The sequence below is a fragment of the Prionailurus bengalensis genome, unplaced genomic scaffold, assembly GCF_016509475.1.
Source record: "Prionailurus bengalensis isolate Pbe53 unplaced genomic scaffold, Fcat_Pben_1.1_paternal_pri Un_scaffold_90, whole genome shotgun sequence".
NCBI classification, from domain to species: domain Eukaryota; kingdom Metazoa; phylum Chordata; class Mammalia; order Carnivora; family Felidae; genus Prionailurus; species Prionailurus bengalensis.
The window spans coordinates 1-21435 of record NW_025091188.1 but is presented as its reverse complement, the minus strand read 5'-3'; the positions used below and the strand labels follow the sequence as shown (position 1 = coordinate 21435).

At 37.7% G+C, this 21435-nt stretch overlaps 1 protein-coding gene and 1 non-coding gene across 2 annotated transcripts; both read left to right on the top strand.

Moving 5' to 3' along the window:
- Nucleotides 1-929: 929 nt before the first annotated feature.
- On the top strand, nt 930-17898 carry LOC122478556 (receptor-type tyrosine-protein phosphatase C-like; the record flags this gene model as incomplete). The annotated part of the gene is made up of 9 exons (XM_043572104.1): nt 930-995; nt 4652-4849; nt 7263-7397; nt 10175-10318; nt 11050-11106; nt 12284-12310; nt 14054-14272; nt 16269-16397; nt 17733-17898. Coding segments are annotated over exons 1-9 (1124 nt in total), but the record flags the coding sequence as incomplete, so codon positions are not given.
- On the top strand, nt 17384-17545 carry LOC122478557. The gene has a single exon (XR_006296092.1). It is a non-coding gene; the product is annotated as a U1 spliceosomal RNA (small nuclear RNA).
- Nucleotides 17899-21435: the final 3537 nt, after the last annotated feature.

Here is a 21435-nt window from a genome sequence, read left to right as displayed (position 1 = left end):
AAATTGAAATGCTTCTTCAATAGTCCTCCCCTTAAACACCTTCTTCTGATGGCTGTCTAAAGCCTGTAGGACGAATCTCAACTTCTTATTCCTCTAGGACTGAGCTAGCTGTCCACAATCCTTAAATGTATCCAAGAAACCCTCTCTGTCACCTTCTCTACCAGTTGGACACCAACCCTGGAAGTCTAAATTGGGTGATGCCTCTATAAGCTTTTTCTTTTTAATTTTTAAAAATTTATTTGAGAGACAGTGAGTGAAAGTCGGGGAGAGGGGCAGAGGGAGAGACAGAGAGAATCTTAAGTAGGCTCCATGCTCAGTGCAGACCCCGATGTTGGGCTCAATCCCAGAATCCTGGAATCATGACCTGAGCTAAAATCAGGAGTCGAATGCTTAACTGACTGACTAAGCCACCCAGGTGCCCCAATCCAAACTGTGCTGCTACAGCACATTCTATCTCATTGGTCATTACACTGTAAGACTTTTTCTTTCTTTCTTTCTTTCTTTCTTTCTTTCTTTCTTTTGGGGGGTCTGTATCTTACACTGAACTGAGCTCCTTGGGGGCAGGAAATGTCTCTACCTTGGTCATATTATATCGCTAGTATGTGGCATATAGCACACAGTAGGCACTCAATAAATAATCATTATCTAAATAAATGAATGCATATGGGGAAAAAGTCCAAAGTCTTTTATAGGCTTGAGATTAATTCTAATAGCTCTCCTTTATTCTGTTACTTTTTTATTTTACCTGAGAAGTCAAAAACTAATACCATAGTTTTAACACACTTGGACATTGTAAACATGACCTTAAGAGAAGAAATGTAGTTTCAGTGGTAAAAGGTACTGAATATTGCCCCTCTGTGAATGTTAGCTAACACAGAGATGATGTATATATGGAAATTTAACTTATATTTACATATGTATTATGAAATTTGAAGTTTTCTAATAGATGTTTGTTTTCCTTTTTTCAGGAGAAGACAATACTCTTTCCAGTCCTGGTAAGAATTAATATTTTCATTTTACTTATTTTATTATTTTGTTGCAAAGTTTATATATTTAATGTTGATAGAGTTTTCTATTATTGTCTAGTAAAATCATTTTACAAGGACAAATGTTATAATTATGAATTATTTCTTGAATTGTGAAAATGTTTTTGACACTTTCTTGTTCTTAATATTCCTGCTTATAACATATAAATTTTGTTAACTACTTGAATATATTATTGTGTATAAGTTATAGCTTTTCTTAAACTTGACAATAAATTGCATAGCAGGATTCCAATCTCTTTTTAAATTTTAACATTGCAAATAATTCAAGTTAGGTCGCAAAACTTTATAGTCAAAAATTGGTTAAAGAATTATCTGAGAAATTAGAATTCTAAACATATTATATATGTATATATACAAATACATATATGTATATACATATATGTATAAAAGAAAAGCTTTGAGAGTAGTAAGATATTTTATAATCATGTTCAAATTCTATTGTCACAATGGAATTAATAGTCTTAATGAGTATTCTAATCCTGAGACCAATTACATTTAAACAATGAAGATGTTAAAAATAAATTCTTACATATTATATGCAAAAATAAGAGAGAAACGTACATTTCATGTGGTTAAAAATAAGTTATATCACTTAAATGTTAGTGTTATGTAAAATGTATTACTGATTTCCTGATTCATCATACAGTTGAAATATGCATTGAGAAGGTAAGTAAAGCCACTAAGACAATTCTGACTTAATCATTTTAATGCACAGTTCTAGTTAGGTACATTCAAAATGTTCTGCAAATTGAGTTATTAAAGGAATTATTTTTGTAAATAAATGAAAATTCATTCCAAACTATGGAAACAAGGAAGCATGTGAATACTAACAAAATGCTTTTGAATCTGCATAAGAAGCACATTCTCTTATTTTTTAAAACATGTAATATTGGAATTTTACGGTTGGATAGTATGGTAGAGAAGCTTTATAAATACATGGAAGTCATTAAGGTATAGCAACTGTGATTGGTTTATGCCAGCTACTCTCATGCATTTTAGCATTTCCACCTTTTACAAATGATTAAGTTCATTCCAACCATATAAACTGGTTATTGTTGCAGGAGGGGATTGGGAATGGGGTAGAATAGGGGGTGAATGTTTAAAACGCTAGACGACTTACCACCTTCTTGAGAGAGTTTCCATTATCCTTGCACTGTTATAAAATGATGGATGACACATCCAAATGATGACATCAGGTAAGTCAAAATAGTGACCCCAAATGCTAATGAGAATGGCTTCCTGCAAATATCAACAAGAATGTGATCAGTGGAAACCAGTAGTATCTCCAAAGTGAAGATGAAGGCCAATGTAGAATTGGCAATTGGAGCATTTTTTCTCATCCTGAATTAAAGCCTTATTTATTGAACCAGGGGATGTGCAGTGAGCTTAAGATGTGCGCAAGAATATTAAGGCTTCTAGGTAGGAGGGTAGTTTTCTGAATACCGTTTTTTTCATAGACCTAGGACTGAATTTACTTGATGATATATAATCTTTAGGAATGGTACTCTTCAACAAAGCATAACCCTATTATGCGAGGTATTTGGAGTGGTTTTCCTTCTAGTCTTTTTGTAATTCAAATGTAAAAGATAAGTGGGAGTGGGTGATAAAGGGAAAATGTCACATTTCTCTCAGAGCACAGGGGATCATTGGAATCCTGCCAAAACCAAAGATAGGTTAACCTAAAAACAACAAACTAATAATTGTTCACGTCTATAATGATGGAAGTATATTAATGTTATTGCACATAATTTTAAGCTCCCTCCCCCTCTCCCTCTCATCTTCTCAATCTCTGTCCCTATCTTTCTTCTTCCTGTCTTTGCCTCCACCCTTGTCCCTTCTTTTATTCAACAAAGAGCAGGTGAGAGAATAAGTCAAGTAGGATTTAGGATTTTACACTGAAGACAGGAAGGGGTGACTTGCCTATCACTGTGCTAAATATGTTGACGTGTATCTCGGGTAGAGGTTTGTTAGTAAATATGTTGCTTTGTGTGTTATTAGGTTATGAAATTCTAGAGATTGAAAATTTTTGTTGGAAAATAACAACTGTAACAAATGTACTGAAATTACTTTGGATTTCAGTAACCACAGAAGAGTTCTACATTATTTTATGTTCTTGTCATTGGGGCAGTTCAATAAGGCTTGGATGTATTTTATTTGTATTTAGTAAACGCTGATTTCATTTTACCTTCAACAATAATGAATGAAGCTAGGACTTCTCTGTGCCCTTTCTACTTCCATTTTCTTAATTCCCCATTCAGTAATCTTTTAATTTCAGTTCTTAAATCTTATCGCTTCTAATCTTTTCCAGTTTCTCCCATTCTCATTCTCTTCCCATTTTCTCTTACTCACTCTTGGGCCATTTTCTCTTACTCTTGTTGAACTGAATTGTTAAAGTACTTGTGTGCTATCATTTGTTGTTGTTAATTAAACACTGAAAAACATAACATTTGACTCTTCGTAGAAATGAATATATGTTAAACATAGAAAATCCAGAAAAAAAAACCCCACATCTTTATAACCTCAATATCCAGAGATCACAATGTGTTGGTTTATTATTTTTTTTAACAATTTTGGTGTATTTCTCCCCATTCTTCTAGAAAGAAATACACCTTCTGAGTAAGAGAACACAAAAAATTTAAAGGCCTTTAATACACAGTGCTAATGTGCCCTCCGGAAGCTTTTATCAGTTGTACGCCTCTATCAGCTACGTGTTCCCTAATTCAGCACTACTTGTCACACTGTTATTTTTTCTTCTGAAGTGAATTGAAACCATGGAAAATGTTGTTGCAATATCTCAAATTGTGTTTCTTATATTATCACAAAGTTGAAACCATTTTGTAGACTTGGGCATTGTGTACCTGTTTGAGAATTTTGTTTCCCTGTCTTTTGTCCAATCTTTGCTTTGTTTTTGATTTGCTAAAAAGTAATCAGTGCAGGGGTGCCTGGTTGCCTCAGTCAGTAAAGCCTACAACTCTTGATCTCGGGGTTGTAAGTTCAAGCCTCACTCACGTTGGGTACAGAGATCACTTAAAATTGTAAAAAAAGAAAATCAGTGTGTACCTAGAACTTTTATTTTTCATTTTTTGTTTTCCTAGAAACACTCGTCCTCTTAATAATCCCCTTTAAACTTTATCTTTCTCTAGTGCTCATTGATAAGTCTTTTTCTTTTCTTTTTTTTTTTTTTTTATAATTTCTGTTAGTTGACTTTCTTTATGTGTGTGCTCCGTCCTTCTGAACCCAACTGCTTTGGACAGTAAAGAAACCAGCAATCCAAAGGGAAGAAGGCAGGGAATAGCTGCTTTCAACTTCATTTCCCCATTTATATCTTTAGCCACTATATCTAAGTCTATATACCTCTGTGTGCATCTATCTATCTATCTATCTATGTGTATATATGTATATGTATTTGGTAAAATATACATACTACCACACGCTGTATATCATCTCTGTATGTTGTGTGTGCATTTACACACATATATGTATATATATTTATATACACACTGTAATGGACTGAGGAGTTAGTTAACTCAGATGAGTATATGTTGCAAGATATGATTCATGTATTTATTTTGTTTTCCTTTTTCCATCTCCCATGAATACAATAGGACTGAACTCAACAGAAAAGCCCAGTGTTCTGGCTCCAAGCGACCCCTTACCTGCCCGCACCACTGCATTCTCACTTACAAGCATCTCTGAAAGAGAATATAACTCCTCAGAGACCACGCCTACTCTTAGTCCAGACAATCCTTCAACTGAAGACTTCCTGAACTCTTTGGATAATGCTAATACTCTTAATGTGACAGGTCGGCACAGAGGTGTTAATTAACTGAAATGAGTTTAGGAGAACTTGTCTTCCTTTTTGAATCTGAAAGTTATCAGAACTGTTTTTCTTTAAAATACGTGTGCAGTTTCTACAAATGTGGTTTTATTCAAGCATGTAAAGTGTAGAACATCCAGGCGTTCATGCAATTTTGACTGACCAAAGTAGTGAAGGCAAGTTGTTGAGGAGCCGATGGACAGGGAGGCAGGGAAGCCCCCAGCAAGTAAGGCTGGTGGGGAGGGGGAGGGGAGTTTCTCCAGTAGCCACTGAACTGCATGTGCTGTGTCATCGCCACTGTTCTGCTCACTTGGGTTTTCTGCAGTGCCAGCCGGGTCAGAACTCAGCATTTCAGCGCTTTGTCAGTCTTGCCCTCCCTGGCTGTAATTCCAAAGTAGGATTTTTCTTTGTTGAACTCCACAATCTCAATACCAGAAATTACTGGAGATAAACAATTTATTTTTGAAAAACCACACCGAGGATCAATAATCCAGCTTTGCTGTTTGAATTTCCTCCAGAGATATTGGCATTAAAAAAATTAATCAAGGTTGTGGGTCTTAGGGCGGAATTGAAGGGAATGTGGCCACATTCATAACAGTGATGTGGGAGGTATTTTTTACCAGTGAAGACCACTGATGCTTTTCAGAATCCCAATAAATCTGTGGTTTGCTCATTCTATATTTGATGTTAGGTCTGCCAGTGTATTTGGCACATAAATCCACCATCATGAGGGTTGTTCATGCCTTTTCTGAAATAATGTGCTATGTTGTCATTTTCTGAGGCAAACAGGTTTATAGACATTAGAGACTAAGCTACTTGCTTAACAGTGCCATTAATCTTAGTTTGAAAAACAAGTATGTTCAACACTGTCTCAGAAATTTGGTGGAGGGGTACATTGTCGTGTTTTGAATACCATATTGATGAAGTTTATTGGCCATAATAAGCAGTTAATTAAATGATAAATGCCTCCTTATGTTGATTACAGAACTGTAAATTCAATCTTTCCTCCATTTTCTCCTTCCACCTTAGCAGAGTAGTGGCTAGGATCTATCTACACATTGCAGGCATTTGAATTCATTGCCCAAAATTTTAACAAAAAGAATGTGAGGATGAGGGTGTTAATGGTTAGGTAGAACATTCCAGGGTAAACTTTTTTACTGACTGAGTGATGTCACACAGTTTTCTATTTTAAAGTTTTCACATTTAGCTTCATGTACACAAACACACACACATAATATTCTCTATGAAGCAAAATGTGAAGAGAAAATGTTTAAAATGGAAAGGATTGGAAATAAGGATGAATAATACTAAAATACTAACTTGATGGTGAAATTAGCTTGGAAGGTTTCTTACACTTTCAAATAAAATAAGACATTTGATCTCCCTACAAAATAACTTTGCTCTCTGGTGATATTTCAATTCTCTACTGGGATAAAATCGTATGTGTTATTTAATTTATGTTCGCAATTGATTCGTATTGTGGAATACAATCCAATTTTCCTGCTTACCGATATACATTAGTAAAAAAAAAATCCCTTAATCCATGCTTCTAACAGTATAATATTTTCAAGTGTTTTCAAAATTGTTCAAAAATCATTATAATAAGCATCTGTTTGCATTTATGCAGTTGCAAAATATCAATATAGAAGTATATATAAAGTACATACTTTATGCATATATATATATACATATATATATATATAAAGTATTTACACACATACACATTGAGAATACTGTTTTCCCAAATCCTGATCCTTAAAGATACCATACCATTTTATCCATGGCGGTATATCCTCCAGACTCTAGACATGTGATTCTCTGAGAGAATCTGGGGGTGTGAGCAACTGTTTCCCCACATCTTTTCCAACACTAGATATTATTAATCTTTCAAAAACTCTGCCAGTATGAGAGTTAAGATATTTTATTTTAACATCAAAAAATTTCATAGTGATGAGCACTTTTGCCTACACTCTTTAGCCATTGCGTATATTACATGTCTTGTCCATATTTCTATTTTTCTTTTTTTTACGATTTGCATATTGTACACTGAGGGATTCTTTACTGATTCTGCCTACGAAGAAACACCCCAACTTTCAGTTTGTAAAGTTGAAGGAGAATCCAAAAAGCTCACAGAGACTTGGAGGTTAAAAAAAAAAAGCCACTTGGAAACCTGAGTCATCTATGACTTCAACAGGACCCCAGGAAGCCTCTGGGAATATGTAAATGAAGAACTCTGGTGCCACCTTCCTGCCAGGCGAACTTAAATAGAGGCAGACATACATTTTAATAGATAGGGTCATTTCACGGTTTGGTAAACAAAGATGCTGATAACGTCCTAGTATTTAAATGTTTCATCTGCAGTAGGGAAATACTGAAACGATTTCACTTTCTTACCCTAGGAGTTACACAGCCGCCTACCTTCCCCACGCACGCAGACTCGCAGGCGCCCTCTGCCGGATCTGACACGCAGACACCTAGCAGCACTGCTACCCCTCCCGCACTCACCCCTGCTCCGGGGAAGAATGACACATCAGGTTTGCCGGGCTTTTAGATTTATGCAACTGTGGAGAAAGCCTGACAGCTGCCTGTGGTTAAGAGTGGTGTCAGGGAATCCAACCACTTGTTAAACGTATAGCACTCGCTAGTTGGTGAATTCGGTATTTCATACTTTCATGTTTATCCTTAGTTTATGAGGACACCTACCTAAGGTCCTTCTAGTACAGATGAAATAATAAAGAATGAGACCTCGCAGAATAAAGGAAAAACCTGTTCCGGAATAAATGGTTACTCAGGGTGTTCTATACGTTTCTTCATATTGGGGCAAGACCCACTGCACAGTGAAAACTTTCGCTAATAATAAAGAATAGTATGTATGAAATGTTGCCAATAGACTTCCAACCAATAAACAAAATCCTGAAGAGTAGATGACTTCCATTTTCAGTGAAAGCCACTAAGAAATTGTAACCACAGTTTGTTTTTTTAAAAGAATGGGAAAAAGGAAATAGATGCTTCATTTCCCCCATCCAAACATTAAGATTCAGCTTAGCATCTCTGTATGTATATAAAACAAAGCAAAATACCCCCTCCTTTATCTTTCCAAATCAGGGTCTAAGTCACTTCATGTTGACTTTTTTTTTATCCTGAAAGACAAAAATCCACACAGACATATATAAAAATGTGATGGCTTCAATGCCTGAAAATAAAAAGATATAAATGGGAAAGCCCATGGAGCAGGCACTAAAGTGGCCTTTCTTGGAACAAGAATCAAATATGCAAGTCCAACCTATCAAATAGAATAATTCTGAGGTATTAAAAGTCTTCCGTTGGCACAAAAATCATTACAGGCAATGCACAAAGTTAAAGTGACCTGGGAAAGAGTTGCCCTCCCTTCCCTGCCTTGTTCTGCCCACTCCAGCTACCACGAGAACTACAGTAAGACAATCTGGAACTTTTAGCAAAGCCACAGATTCAGAAGTTACAGATGAGAAGGAGCTATAAAATAACTGAAGAGGGCTGGCCTGTAGGGGCTGGTTGTTGCAAAAACCACTCTATGTGTCCTCATGAAGAAATTCTTCCTCTCACGGTGGCTAATTCCACTAATTAAACACTGATTAGGATTCATTAACCTGATGAAAATTGTAAAAGCAGGGGCTTTAGAACAGCATGAGGACAAGGGACTCTTAGGGGAGGCAAAGAGAACAAGCCTGTGAAAGAGAAGGAAAGAATGTGGAAGAAGGAGAAAGACAAACCCGCTGATTTTTTTAAAAAAATTTAATGTTTTTAAATTTTATTTGAGGTGGGGGAGGAGCAGAGACAGAGAGGGAGACCAGAATCCAGGCTCCAGGCTCTGAGCTGTCAGCACAGAGCCTGACCTTGGGCTGAACTCAGGAACCCCGAGAGCACAACCTGAGCTGAAGTTGGACTATTAACCAACTGAGCCACCCAGGCGCCCCAAACCCACTGATTTTTCAAGCTCAGCAGAGGGTCATTTCTGAGTCTATTTTTTTTTTAAGAAGAAAAATTAAACCTTCCTACCCTTCTCTGTGTTGTGTTGGAGACTTTCTCTGGGGATCCAGAACTGCAGAACTGATATTTATGTTATTCATTCTACTCTATGGTTTACTTACATGCAGGGGAGGTAGTGGCTTTTGAAGACTGAGCTGAGAACCTAAACTCAAATTTTTGGAAGATGCCTTTTCATTGCTAATGGCTGTAGATGTGAAGTTACGGACTGTGCTCGGTTTGTAATTGGACGATGCCTGCATGCTTGTCCTGAAACCGTTTCCAGAATGTGCATACCTGTTTCATTCTTCCGAAACCCTGAGAATCTTAGAAATGCAAGACTAAATTTGTATCATTGAACTGATGACCCCAGGGACCATGACAGGGAAATAACCAAACAAGCTCAAATAAAGGCTGGTTAGCATGTCCTTTGTTTTTGCCGCGACAATTACCGGAGTGCCAGTCCCCTAGTAGGCATCCAGTGAATACATACTGATTGCTTGTGTCAGAATTCTGGGTGTGATGTCTGCAGGAAGATGTAGCATGCCTTGGGTGCTTTGAAGCTTGGCAACGATAAGTCCTAACCAAATACACTGTGCAGTTTCTTCAGCTACGACACCTAATTCTATACGTATTTGCTTAGGTTTGCTTGGAAAATAAGGAAATGGTGTCTGGATGATGCAGAAGTTCTTTGGTTCTAAACCAATTTGATTTTTTCCTGGCGAGGGCAATCAACATAGTGAAAGTAGAATTGTAACCTCCACCTGGAAAGGAAAACACCCTGAGCTCAGCAGCTGCAAAGGCAGAAGCCCATTCAGCTCTCATGTAAGAAAATTAGAGCTAGGCATCTGCACCCAGAAAGGCCTCCCCAGGGAGGTGCCCCCCAGGCAAGGTTTCCAGCCCATGGCACGTTGTGCTTCCTCTTCTTCCAACCTTCACACACCCTTTGCCACCCAGAGCTCCGCAAGCCAGCACCCCACTCTGTCGCTCGGGTGCATTTTCGCCATCACCTAAGGCATCCCTTGGTTGGAAAGCTTGGCCTCCCTGGCTTGTGCAAACCAGCTGTCTCCTCAGGTGCCAAATATTTTACAAGTGGTGCTCTGATTACAAAGCTGCCTAGGCGCTGAGTTGCACGATGTGAAACTTCTGCAGGCCTGGCTGGTTTTCTTTCAGTTTTGCAGAACACAGACAGCTACGTGCTCAATCGTTGCTTGGCCTAAGCCTCGATGCTCTGTTTACGCTGAATGTCTGGCCATTGCCCTTCTGTGGCAAAAAGGGATGACCGTGATGATGGCCTTTCTGATTGCAGGTTTTCCAGGAGAGACGATTCCACCCAGCACCTTCCCTGCAGACACAGCTTTCACACCAGTAGCGACCCTCAGCCCCGCACTCAGCAGCTCTGCTGCCCTACCCTCACTCATCTCCAGCATCACCACCAAAGATAACTCCTCAGGTTTGCCCGCGGTGCTCTAGGGGTTTTGAGTTGTGGGTACTGAACTGGAAATTTGAGACTTGAATGCAGTTCTTTTACGTATTTCATACCAAATATTATTTGCAGCGACGTTTCACATACTGATATCAAATGAGCCAAAACAAAGTTGCCAGTAAGCTTTGTTTCTGGGCATGCTTCGTTTTGTTATTCATATCATGAAAGTTCAGGATATAGCTCTGGGGTCCAATCCAGTCCGGTTAACTTTCTGGCTGACTTTAGCACAAGCTACTAATAGTTTTTGGGTGATGTTTTTCCCTTCTGTAAAAATAGATATTGTAATATTCATTTTAGGGGATGGATGTGAGGACCAAATATGTAAAATGCCTGGGAAGCAGTGAGTATTTAAAAAGAATAAGTGGGATCCTTATCAGTAATTAAAATAAGGAAGTTATTGAAGGAGAAAGGAGTAGTTTGAGGAAGATTGCACATCAGGTAAGAATTACACCAAAGAAAGAACAGTTTCTCTCAACTTACTGAATGTCAAGCTCTAATTATTGGAACTATGGGTTATCTTAAAGGGCCATTGGTAGGTAGATAAGGTTTTGGCTCACTTTCCTGTTTTGACAAGGAGCAAGTGTCAAGTCCAGTGATTCAGTTAGGAGAGAAAGAAACTATCGTTGCTGAAGAGTTTTTCCCTTGCCCTTCATTATGACAAACTCACTAACTTTTATTCTCTGTTCATTTCCTTGCAGATCAGAGTCTTACGTCCACGTCACCCGCAACAAGCATTATGACTGCTTCCGCAACAGGTGACAATCTTACCCTCAGCCATGCAGTCATATTACTAGCATGTACCTGGGATGTGCTTGTAGAAGGGTCTTCCATTTGCTCTCTCGGGGGGCCCTTTTTTTGAGAAGTTCAATTGAGTATTCGAATGATGGGGGCTGTGGAATGGCAGTTAGTCTTAACACACATATTTTAGCTGTGCAATAGCTGGTGAGATCAGGGCATAATGTTACTGTGATATCTTTTCATATCATTATGACATCCCCCAAGGGTTGTGTGCTTTATGCAAAGGCATAGAAAAACGATCAAAAATACTATGACTTCTTTCTCTAAGAGTGGGCTTAGGTATTAGCATGAAAAAGAACAAGTCTATCCACGGGACTCCCCGTTCCAAGTGGCGAAAGGCAGAGGATTGAGTGCAGAGCTCCAGTCATGTGGCATGGACCATGCAAGCAAAGGCAAGAGATCTGAACGGACCCAGCAATTGGCGGTGGCAGTCAGTGGGCTGGCCGTGGCAGAGCGGGCAAGCCCATGGTCCTCTCCCAAATTCTTCCAACTCAAAGACCAGATTGGCAAGATCTCTTGGCACATTTCCACCCATTCTTCAGTTAAATACAAATATGCTTCCCCCACGATATGTTTCAATTTGTTGAAAGAGCCATTCACTACCCTGGATCCACTACAGGTGCAAAGAACTTACACAAGTTAAACTAGAGAGTGAAGCCGCCTTTGCCTATTTTCTGATTTTTTTTTTTCAACAAAGGTGTCAACTGAACTCTGTAGGGGTTATAATGATATAAATCTATTTTGAGAGTAATCAAGGGGAGGAGGACCTTTACATGTTTTTAGGTACGTGAATGGTTAGCCAAGTCACCACGCCATAATCAAATGTGTGCTGGAAAAAACCTCAACATTATTATTATTATCATTATTACCATCACGTTTATTGGGTTAAACTCATGAAAATGTCTTACAGAACTAGCTCATTAGTTTATAACATTTGAAGTTTTGAGATTAAAGCATTATACCAAGCACTGTGTTGTACATTGTACAAAACCTTGTGTTGTATGTTAAAACCCACAGACTTTCCAATTTATGAAGTTGAAAACATTGTAAACCTCCTCACCCCAAACGACCATAGCAGAGATGTTGTAAATGAAATTTTAATAATTTGCTTTCTCTCTTTTTTTTCTATTACAGTTCCTACCACACCTAAGCAATCATGTGGTAAGTTTGTTAATTTGGAGGCAGCATATATCACTTTAGAATAGCATTTTCCTTATCTGCTTCTTCATTCCAACCTCCCGGAGCCACTGACAAGCTAGACTCACTGGCTCCCATTTCCCCACAATGATTAGCTCCAAATCTTAAGAGCCTGTGTCCTTCAGAGGCAAGAAACTTTGATGTCATATTCAGACATAAGTTTCGAGCACCAGAATTAATAATTACTAGCTAAACAACTTTGGTGAAGCCACTTAACTTCAGATTGAGTGTGTGTGAAGTGGAAAATACCAAACTTGCTTTGGGGTGGCAGGAGTTGAGGATGCGTTGTAACAATAAATGTGAAATGTGGAGAATGTCTTCAAGGCTTATCAAGTAAAAGAATCTGTTTTTGTCTCTGTCTCTCTGTCCTTCTGTCTTGCCAGGGTTTGGCTCAAAGCAGATGTTTGAGAACCGCTTGTACAACCCTCTTTGCACCTTCCTACTCTCTTCCCAGTGAAAGTAGTCATTCATGGTCAGGGCTTAACCCTCCGGACATTGCTAAATCTCACCACCGAAGTCTCTGCCTTCAGTAGCTGTCCATACGTTATAATGTAAAGATCAGCCTTCATATGTTTGCTTAATTAATATGGTCTTTTATGATCATATTCCTCTTGTGTTATTGCCTCTTGACGCTCTTCACTTAACTAATATGAAACTACTTACAGTTTCCTAAACACATAATGTTTACGTCATGCGTCCGTGTTCTCTCCTGCTCTTCCTCTCCACTTAGAATTCCTCTCTATCCTCATCCAGCACCCCCGTTCCCACCATCTATTTTTCTATGTCCTGCTCATATTTCAAAATACAAACTGAGTCACCCACCTCCTCTGAGAGCCTCTCCTATCCCTACACTCTGACTAGATTTCTCCCTACTTTCCTCCCTTATTATTTTGTACACATTCTTATTTTAGGGGTTTGCTCGTCTGCAGCCACCCGTCTATGTCGGTCTCCACATTAGACTCTACATTTCTAAAAGCCGATGGTGTGTATTCTTAGTGCTTGGGACAGTGTCTCAAACATAAGGGCTTAATAATGTTCATTGGATTGAAAGTGAGGGACAAATTAGTATTTGTTGAAAAGATATTTTTTACCATTCAACAATGTTTTTTAAATAAAGAAGGGAATGCAACATAGCGCTAAGGAGAGGTACTTAGGAGGGTTCGTTATCAATAATTCTACCTAAGTAAAGGAATAATGAGGCCTGTGGCCCCTGAATTAATCTTCCACAAATTTGGAGAAACAGGTAATCAACAACTGCATTTTAGGAAGTAAGGGAAATGATAAAGCAAGAAGAAATTCATCAGATGTTTCATTCGTGTATCATTTCAGCAAGTAATTCAAGCAAGTGTGCCCCTGCTAATGACAGGTTTTATGTAATGACTTGGGTTTATGGTGGTGTTCAAAATACACTGGCCTTTGCTGTCATAGAACATATAGTCGAGTTAGGGAGATAAGACATTAATCTATTAATCATCCAAGTATAAACTTAAAAGCTGAGGTCCTTGATAGGCAGTTGATGTAAAGGGAATTTTGAAAAAATAATCATGGACACACCTGATGTGTTTCTTTTTTTTTTTTTTATGTTTCTGGGGACATTTTGTTAGATATTTGATACTTTTGAAAATCTATGTTAAAGCGCTTGCATTTGATGTAAGCTTATTCTGAAAAATTTTAAAAAAGGGAATCCACATTTTTATTTTCTTTCAGATGAGAAATATAAAGTTATCAGTGTGAAATATCGTTATGACTATGGAAATAATTCATTTATAGCAAAACTAAATGTTAGCGATGATGTGAAGTGTGAAAATGCCATATGTAAAATGAATGAGATCCGTAACCTACCAGCATGTGAAAATAAGAATGTTACTATCAGTCATACTTCTTGTGATCCTCCAAATAAAATTATAGAATTGGACGTACCACCAGGTAAGTATAAATTGGTTTCTATTTGTATATTTACAAAAGAATACAAATCCACGTGTTTTTCATTCTAGTGGGTGAAGGAATCTGTCTGGTAAATGAACAGGGGTGAGGGGAAAGATGTCAGCTGGACGCTAGTGGGCGAATCTTCTGTTCTTCTAACCCAGTGAAATTAGGAGTTCATAAGCCTTCTTTACCCCTTATTCCCTCCCTATACTCCTTTTACAGAGTGTTTCAAGTAGATTAGGTACGACTTATCCCACTGTGGATAAGTGATTACCTATAAGCTTTCTTCCCCCTCCGTACTTAGTTCAAGTCATTAAATATAGATGTGCACATATTTATTCTTCTAGATACAAGTGTGTCTGGAGTATATTGGGGTAAACCCCAAAGTCAAGGATTTGATGTTTGTGGAAAGAACAAAACTCCGTTCACACACACAAAAAGAGAGTTATAATCATGTTAAGGTGATCAAGCCACTTCTGCCGGCTCACCTACTGCTGAGAAGGGGAAGGGGGTAAGGGTATCAAGCCCCCTACACCGAAGAATATAACAAAATGCATTTTGGAAAAGGGATTCAGGAACTGTGTACATTTGTCTACTCTTTCACATCACATAATAATTCAAGAACACATTTAAATAGGTTGAAGTTTGCATCCGTATCTTGGCTATTGCAAATAATTCTGCTTTAAACATAGGGATGCATGTGTCCCTTTGAATTAATGTTCTTGTACCGTTTGGGGAAATATCCATCCGCGAGATTGCTGGATTATAAAGTAGTTTTATGATTAACTTTTTGAGGAAGGGTCATACTGTTTTCCACAATGTCTGCATCCCTACCAACAGTGCGTGAGGGGTCCTTTTTCTCCACCAACACCTGTTGTTTTTTGGGTTGTTGATTTTAGCCATTCTGATGGTGTGAGATGATAGCTCTTGTAGTTTTGATTCACATTTCCCTGATGATAAGTGATGATGAGCATCTTTTCATGTGTCTGTTGGCCATCTGCCTGTTTTCTTTGGACAAAGGTCTGTTAAAGTGTTCTGCCCCTTTTTAAACTGAATTATTTGTGTTTGGGGTGTTGATTTGTATAAGTTCTCTATATATTTTGGATACTAACCCTTCATCAGATATGTCATTTGCAACGGCATGGATACAGCTAGAGGGTATAAAGTGAAATGAAACAGTTAAATACCATATGACTTCACTCACATGTGGAATTTGAGAAACAAAATGAACAAAGGGAAAAATAAGAGAGAGAGAGGGAGAGAACAAGAAACAGACTCTTAGCGATAAAGAACAAACTAATGGCTACCAGAATGGAAGGGGATGGGGAGATGGGTTGAAGAGGTGGTTAGGGATTAAGGACTTCACTTGTGTTGAGCACAGGGTGATGTATGGAAGTGCTGAACTACTATATCATACACTTGAAACTAATATTACACTGTACGTTAACTAACTGGAATGAAAAGTTTAAAAAGTAGGTTAAATTTTGGTATTTTCAGAAAAATGTCATGTAACTTATTCATTTTCTCCAAATATTACTGAAATAAATTATCATTTAGAAACAGAAAATGACAATTTAAAAAACGTATTCTCCAAGACAGGACCCCCATACTCTAATAATCATTTAATAAAAAAAAAATCACAGAGTAAATTAAAAAGTTGAAGATATAAGTAAGAACAAATGAAGTGAGTGTTTTAAAATGTGCAAAAAAATGCAATTTCATCTAGAAATTTGCTTGGGTCCCATTTTTTAAAGGTAAGATAAATTCTAAATAAAATGCTGCCAATTAAATGCTTTCCAAAATGTGTGATGTTAAAAAAAGAATAAGCTATATAATTGAGGCATGTTAAACCCCGAGTTATTGGAGTTTTTCAAAACTTTCCAAACTAAATGCTCTCAAAGACTATATCACGAATATAGTTTCAGAGACTTTAATTGAACATATGGCACACATTATGAATCATTAATCATCTGTTTCTATATCTTCTTTTTGACAGATCCTGAAAGTTTCTATTTGAAAACTTGTACAGAGCCAACAAAAGCAAATATTTCTATTTGTTTAAGACTGGAAAAAAAGGAAAACTTTACTTGTGATGAAAAAAAGATTACACACGTACTTAATTGTGGTAAGAATATAGCTTTGATTGGAATATTTTTATGGTAGAAAGTTGTTCTAGATATTATCTATTCTTTCCTTCCTTCCTTCCCTCCCTCCCTCCCTCCCTTCCTCTTGCTTTCCTTCCTTCTTTCTCTCCCTCTCTCTCTCCTCTTCCCCCCACTCTTCCCCTTCCTCTACCTTCCTTCACCCCCTTTTGGTCTATGGTTTTATGGAGTCAAAACATTGTATTGTCTATACCACTCAAATTCACAAAATAGACAAATACTTTCCCCCAAAATAATCTTTGAAATAGCAAAAGTCAATTAATTTATAAGAATTTTCTTGGCAACTGTTATACACAAGGCATTGTTGAAAAGGTTATCAGGGAAGGGTGCCATAGAAAACATATGACAAACATACCGTTAGAATAAAAAGAAAAGCAAACGTAAGATCATGCGACTCAAGAGTTTATGTATGTGGTCAACCCTCCATCAACAAAATTCATGGACAATCTCAAGAACATTTACATGAAAGAAAAGTGGGAAAAACACAATCAGTGCCTCTAGGAATATGGGTTTGGCCTCATATGGGGGACAATAATTGAGATACCAGTTCTTTTTAATAATTAATGAATTAATGTTTTTTTCTTTTTATTTGAATTTGTTAAAGTAGAAACCCTCCCTTGATGTAAAGCCATTTGCTAAGCCGTATTTGGCAAGGCAAACAGACACACACACGCACACACACACACTACACAAAGGATGAAGTGTGACACTGCAATCATCATGTTGTAACGAAGCTTCATAGCTATGATACAAGCAGTATGAGGAAAGCAAGAACAGATTTACAATGAAATGATGATAAAGTAATGGTGTACTTAAAATATCTATTAGGCAAAGGCTAACTCAGGTGGATTCTTAGTTTCTGAACAGAGAACTCATTCCATCAGTGAAATTAGAGACACTCTCAAATTCAGTTAGACTTTTTAATATTTTCTTTAAAATCGAGTATGGTGTACTTATCTGGCAGGGGAGATACGACGATCATGAAGGTGGTTTTCCCAGGGTGAGTTTTATCCATTGCACTCCAGATGCACTGACCCCTGCATCTTCCTCAAATGTGGGTAACTCGAATGCATAATTGGTGGTAGTGGGGACTGAGTTTGCGCTTTCCTCTGGAAAAAAAATTGAGTGTGGCAAAATCATGCATTATTATAGTAGTTTTTAGTATCTTTTACTTATTTCCTATTTGCTAAAGTTTTCAATCTAATAGATATTTATTACAGATATGAAATCTAAAGAGAGAGTTAAATATGATTATTGTATTCGTACATGTACTGATACATGATACTTATTTCTTTCAGCTAACTTTTCTTCATCTAATAAGACCGAAACTTATTTGGAACCCCTTTCACCTAAACAAAATTATTCCTGTAATTTAAAAGTATTGTATGGTGCCAATGAGTTTTTGAACAAAAATGAAACCTTTGAAACAGATGTTGGAAGTGAGTATATCACTTACATCTATATGTAAAATTTCTTCTTATGGTCTTACAATTCTTTGAGAACCAAAGAAAATGATGTTGTAGATTTGGAGAAAGGGTTTCAGAAAATGGATATGTATCAATTTTTAAAGTAGAATTTCAAAAATGGATGATCGAAGATCCAAACCTTTGACAAGTTTTTTTGTTCGTTTGTTTGGTTTGGTTGTTTTGTTTTTTTAAACTGCAAATTCTTGGCCATCATGAGCTTATGGTGGACACAAAACTGAGGTACATGAAATGGTTTGTTCACTTTACTTCCCATTTCTTCCTGCAGCCAAGTTCCTTTCTTGGCGCGTCCTGCACCCTCTGCCCCTCTAGTAAACCCTACCTTTGATAGAAGTGGGCACATGGCTATGAAAACACAGTGGCGCATCTAAGGATTGGTGGCGATATGATAATTAGTGTTACTAAAATGCAAGCAATATGAATAATAACAAGACTATAATAGCCAATGACAATTAGAAAGATCCATTTTGGAAAATAATAGCTTTTGGGAGATGGGGGGCGGGGGCGGAAAGGAAGTCCTAAAATTCCACTTTTATTCAGTGGAAGGAGGGAGATTCCAGTCTAGAGTCTGCTAGGAAAAGTATGTTAATTATGTGTATGACAATTTATGAGTAACCACCAAAGAAAGAAGGGCAGAGAGAGGAGGAATGCAAGGCAGTACAGCCACTTTGGAAGATGTTTTGGTGGTTTCGACAGAACGAAACATACTCTTACCTTACAATCTAGCCATCACACTCCTTGGTACTTACTCAAATACTTATGTCAAATACTTACTTGGTACTTATGTCCACACAAAAACCTGCACAGGCATGTTTATGGCACCTTTATTCATAATTTTTCTCAAACTTGGAGGCAACCAAGATGCCCTTCAATAGGTGGATGGACAGTACAACCAGACAACTGAAATATTATTGAGCACTAAAAAGAAATGAGCTATCAAGCCATGAAAAGACACGAAGGAACTTTAAATGCTAATTACTAAGTGAAAGGAAGACAATCTGGAAAAGCTACATACTGTATGCTTCCAACTATATGATATTCTGAAAAAGCCAAACTATGGAAGCATTTAAAAGATCGGTGGGTGCCAGGACGAGGTGGGGAGAGTGAAATAAATAGAGCACAGAGGATCTGGGGGACAATAAAAACACTCTGTATGGTACCATAATTATGGCTACATGTCATAAGATACATTTTCTCAAACCTGTAGAATACATGACATAAAGGGTGAGCCCTAATATGAACTATAGACTCTAGCAGATAATGATGTGTCAGTGTAGGTTCATCACTTGTAAACCCTGGTGGGGGACGCTGGTAATGATGGTGCTATGCATGGGCAAAGGCAGGGGAATATGAGAAATCTCTCTACCTTCCCCTCAATTTTGCTGTGAACCTAAAAATGCTCTAAAAAAGTAAGTCTTTAATAATCATAATCATAAATCATGAAATAAGATTTATCCCAATAATGTAAGAATCCGTCAACCTTAGAAAATAGCAATTAAACCATTTTACATACCATTTACTTCAGGAAAGGGGGGATTTTTGCAAGACCATTGCAACAGAAGTTACATTCTTTTTTTTGTTTAATGTTTATTTATTTTTGAGAGAGAGACAGAGACAGGGCATGAGCCGGGGGGGGGGGGGGGGGGCGCAGAAAGACAGGGAGACACAGAATCTGAAACAGCCTCCAGACTCTGAGCTGTCAGCACAGAGCCTGACACGGGGCTTGAACCCACGAACCGTGAGATCATGACATGAACTGAAGTCGGACGCTCAAAACAGCTGAGCCACCCAGGTGCCTCAAGAAGTTACATTCTTAAAAACAAGACAAAAGACTTTGTTAATTCACCTACTACATGACCCACCCACTTCAAGTATATAATTCAGTGTTTTTTTTAATATATTAAGAGTTGTGCAATCATCACCAGAATCAACTTTAGAACATTTTCATCACACCAAAAAGAAACCCCATATCTATTAGCAGGCTGTTCTCATTTCTCTCCTGCTTTCCACACCTACGCAGTTACCAATCAACTTTCTGCTTCAATGGATTTTCCTATTCTGGATATTTCATATAAATGGAATTGTATAATACACTGTCTTTAGTGACTGGCTTCTTTCACTTAGCATAATGTTTTCAGGGTGCTTCCATGTTGCAAAATGTATCAATGTTTCAGTTTATTTTTTTATTGCCTGATAATAGTCCATCGTATGGATATACCTTATTTTGTTTGTTCATCCGTTGATTAGTTTTTTCCACTTTTTTGGCCATTATGAATAATGCTGCTATGAACATTCATTTACGAGTTTTGTGTATACATATGTTTTCATTACTCTTGTGTTCATACCTAGGATTAGAATGTGGGGATCATGTTTTGCATTTTGAAGAACAGCCAATCTGTTTTCCAAACTGGCTGCATCACTTTATTTGTTTGTTTGTTTATATTAATATGAAATTGATTGTCAAATTGGTTTCCATACAACACCCAGTGCTCCTCCCAAAGGTGCCCTCCTCCGTGCCCATCAACCACCCTTCCTTCCCTCCCACCCCCCATCAACCCTCAGTTTATTCTCAGTTTTTAAGAGCCTCTTGTGGTTTGGCTCCCTCCCTCTCTGTTGTTTTTTTTTCCCCTTCCCCTCCCCCATATCTTCTGTTAAGTTTCTCAGGATCCACATAAGAGTGGAAACATATGGTATCTGTCTTTGTATGACTTATTTCACTTAGCATCACACTCTCCAGTTCCATCCACGCTGCTACAAAAGGCCACATTTCATTCTTTCTCATTGCCACGTAGTATTACATTGCGTATATAAACTACAATCTCTTTATCCATTCATCAGTTGATGGACATTTAGGCTCTTTCCATAATTTGGCTATTGTTGAAAGTGCTGCTATAAACATTGGGGCACAAGTGCCCCTATGCATCAGTACTCCTGTATCCCTTGGGTAAATTCTTAGCAGTAATACTGCTGGGTCATAGGGTAGCTCTATTTTTAATTTTTTCAGGAACCTCCACACTGTTTTCCAGAGCGGCTGCACCAGTTTGCATTCCCACCAGCAGCACAAGAGGGTTTCCATTTCTCCACACCCTCGCCAGCATCTATAGTCTCCTGATTTGTTCATTTTAGCCACTCTGGCGTGAGGTGGTATCTCAGTGTGGTTTTGGTTTGTATTTCCCTCAAAGTGGCTGCATCACTTTACATTCCCCGTACAGAATGCATGGGGGTTCTAACTTACTACATCTTCACCAACACTTGTTATTGTCTGTGTTTTTTATTATAGTCATCTCAATGCGTGTGAAGTAGTACCTCATTGTGATTTGGATGATGACTAATAATTTTGAACATGGCTTTCAGGTGTTTATTGGCCATTTGTATATATTTTATCTATTCAAAGCCTTTGCCCACTTAGAAAAATTTTTATTGAGTTAGAAGAGTTTTTTTATATATTCTCGACCCAAGTGTCTTGTCAGATATATCATTTGCAAATATCTTTTTCCATCCTGTGAATTGTCATTTA